At 52.5% G+C, this 2,305-nt stretch overlaps 1 protein-coding gene across 1 annotated transcript; it reads left to right on the top strand.

Moving 5' to 3' along the window:
• Positions 1–130: 130 nt before the first annotated feature.
• On the top strand, positions 131–1,892 carry GUITHDRAFT_116260 (hypothetical protein; the record flags this gene model as incomplete). Its single annotated transcript, XM_005824546.1, has 9 exons — positions 131–175; positions 385–434; positions 495–576; positions 622–718; positions 767–901; positions 1,260–1,365; positions 1,414–1,700; positions 1,749–1,780; positions 1,833–1,892. 9 exons carry the CDS (start codon positions 131–133, stop codon positions 1,890–1,892), a joined length of 894 nt encoding a protein of 297 aa, XP_005824603.1.
• Positions 1,893–2,305: the final 413 nt, after the last annotated feature.

A 2,305-nucleotide genomic window follows, 5' to 3' on the forward strand; every position in this document is an offset into this window, starting at 1 on the left:
CCTCCCTTCACGATTTTGTTACCTTCATTCCCTAATCCTCTTCTTTATGTGAAACCTGATTATTATCCTTCTCCTCTCCCCTTCTCTTTCTGTTTCTCTGTCTTTGTCCTTGCCTCTCTTTTTCAGGAACATGGTCATGGACATTGACAGGAACATCCATTTCCGATACGAGAGGGTTGGGGCAGGCGCGGGCAAGGGCGAGGGAGAGGGAGAGGGAGAGGGAGAGGGAGAGGGAGAGGGAGAGGGAGAGGGAGAGGGAGAGGGAGAGGGAGAGGGAGAGGGAGATGAAGAGAAGAAATGTAGAGACAGAGCAACAGAGGATGTTGCAACATGTAGCTGTGCACGAGTGCTGTAGCTACAACCGCAGTGATGTGTTGGTTGTAGGCTGAGGGAGGTCGACAACAGCTGGGCACAACTAACGTTGACATACCGGGGTAAGTCACAAGCTCTGGATGCGCTTTCCCATGATTCAGCTGAACTTGTGCTGGACTCAGGTCCCCGATCTCAAATCTTGCGATGCAGTCAAAGTTGGGAGACAGGAAAGCAGTCATGAGGACGAGCAGCAGCGGCTTCGATGTACGCGAGGCCTTGGTATGTTTCAGCTCACCATGGTTGGTTCAGCAGATGGAGCATGCCGGCAAGCATGCAAGCAAGGTGTCGAGTGCACCTGCTCTTCGCCGAGTGCTGGGAAGCAAACGGCTGAGGATGGTAGTCTCAAGTGCGTCTGCTTCCTCTGCTGCCCTCCTGTGCATGACCCGAGCGTCAGATTCCTCCAACGCAACCCCAGCAAGGCTCAACGTCGCTCTCGGTGGCAGCAAGAGCTTCCAAGATGCCGACGACCATGCTCGAGTCACCATCCGTAACCTCTCCAACGATCTAGAGCAGAACTCCGCTGCAGGAGGTGAGAGCAGCGGAAGAGAGATGCTGAGCAAGCATGTCGCTCTTCCCCCCCCGTCCTTCTCCTCATTGATGCTCCTGCCCGGCCGTCGTCTGCCCTGCCTCCTCCTCCTCCTCCTCCTCCTCCTCCTACTACTACTACTACTACTACTACTACTCCTCCTCCTCCTCTACATCCCCTACCACCACCACCACCACCTCCTCCTCCTCCTACTCCTCTACATCCTCTACCACCACCACCACCTCCTCCTCCTCCTACTCCTCCCCCTCGTCCCTCTTTCATTTCGCTGCCTCCTTACTGTCTGCTTCCTCAACCTCTCTGACTCATCGTCTCGCTGGTCGTCCGCCTGACTATTTTGCAGTGATGGAGTCGCCCATGCTCAAGGAAGAAGTTCCTCTGGTCACTCCTTCACCCATGTCGATTCGCACACCGATGGCGCCAAGCAAGCAAGTGGCAAACCAAGTCAGGTGTGAGATGAGGGAGGGGGGGGGGAGAGAGGGAATGTTGAGAAGTAGGAGACGATGCTTTGATGATGGAGATGGAGATGGAGATGGAGATGGAGATGGAGATGGAGATGGAGATGGAGATGGAGATGACGACGACGACGACGACGACGACGACGACGATGATAATGATGATGACGATGACAAGATTACTGTGAATAACATCATGCATGGAGACGATCAGTTTTTTTTACGATTCTCCATTCATCATGATGTGTCAACTGTCAAGCTAACGAATATCAATAGATATCTTGGTCAGCTGGACGACGAGGTTGGAAGTTCTGAAGACTCCGCACAAGGTCTGGAATGTTTCTCTCCCCCCCCCCTCCCCTTACCTTGTCTTCTAGAACATGGTAGTTCTCCTACACAAGACAGCAGGGTAGGAGGAGAAGGCACAGGCGGTTGAGATCAGCTTATCAATTCCTTTCCAGGCTGAAGACGAAAAGACAAGCAAGCTTCCCAAGAGAAGTCTGTTTGACATCAGCTCTTGAATCCATCCTTCTGTCCTCCATCGCCACATCATCCCACACTTTGTTTGCTTGCTGTTCTTCTCGTTTGTTCCCACTCTGCTTTTCTTGTGTATTTTCGTCTGCTAATACTAGTCTCACCTGAATTTTCCAACTTGTTGTCATTGTGATTGTTAGACTTGTATGATATGTTTCTTTTAAAAGTATTTATGGAAGTGTCCGTCGTGCTCGTGCTCGTGCTCGTGCTCGTGCTCGTGCTCCAACTCCGCCACAGGATCCCTATCCCCTCCAGCCCGTCTTCGAGCACTACATCATCCTCTTGTGCAAGATGCTTGCTCCATGCTCGTTCCATTCCTCCGCCGACACCCACATGGACTGTTGGAACTTTCAGAACTTCGACACCCACCTCCCCTCCCCTCCCCTTCTACGTCCTGTTC

This window comes from Guillardia theta (assembly GCF_000315625.1).
Source record: "Guillardia theta CCMP2712 unplaced genomic scaffold GUITHscaffold_93, whole genome shotgun sequence".
Taxonomy (NCBI): Eukaryota; class Cryptophyceae; order Pyrenomonadales; family Geminigeraceae; genus Guillardia; species Guillardia theta.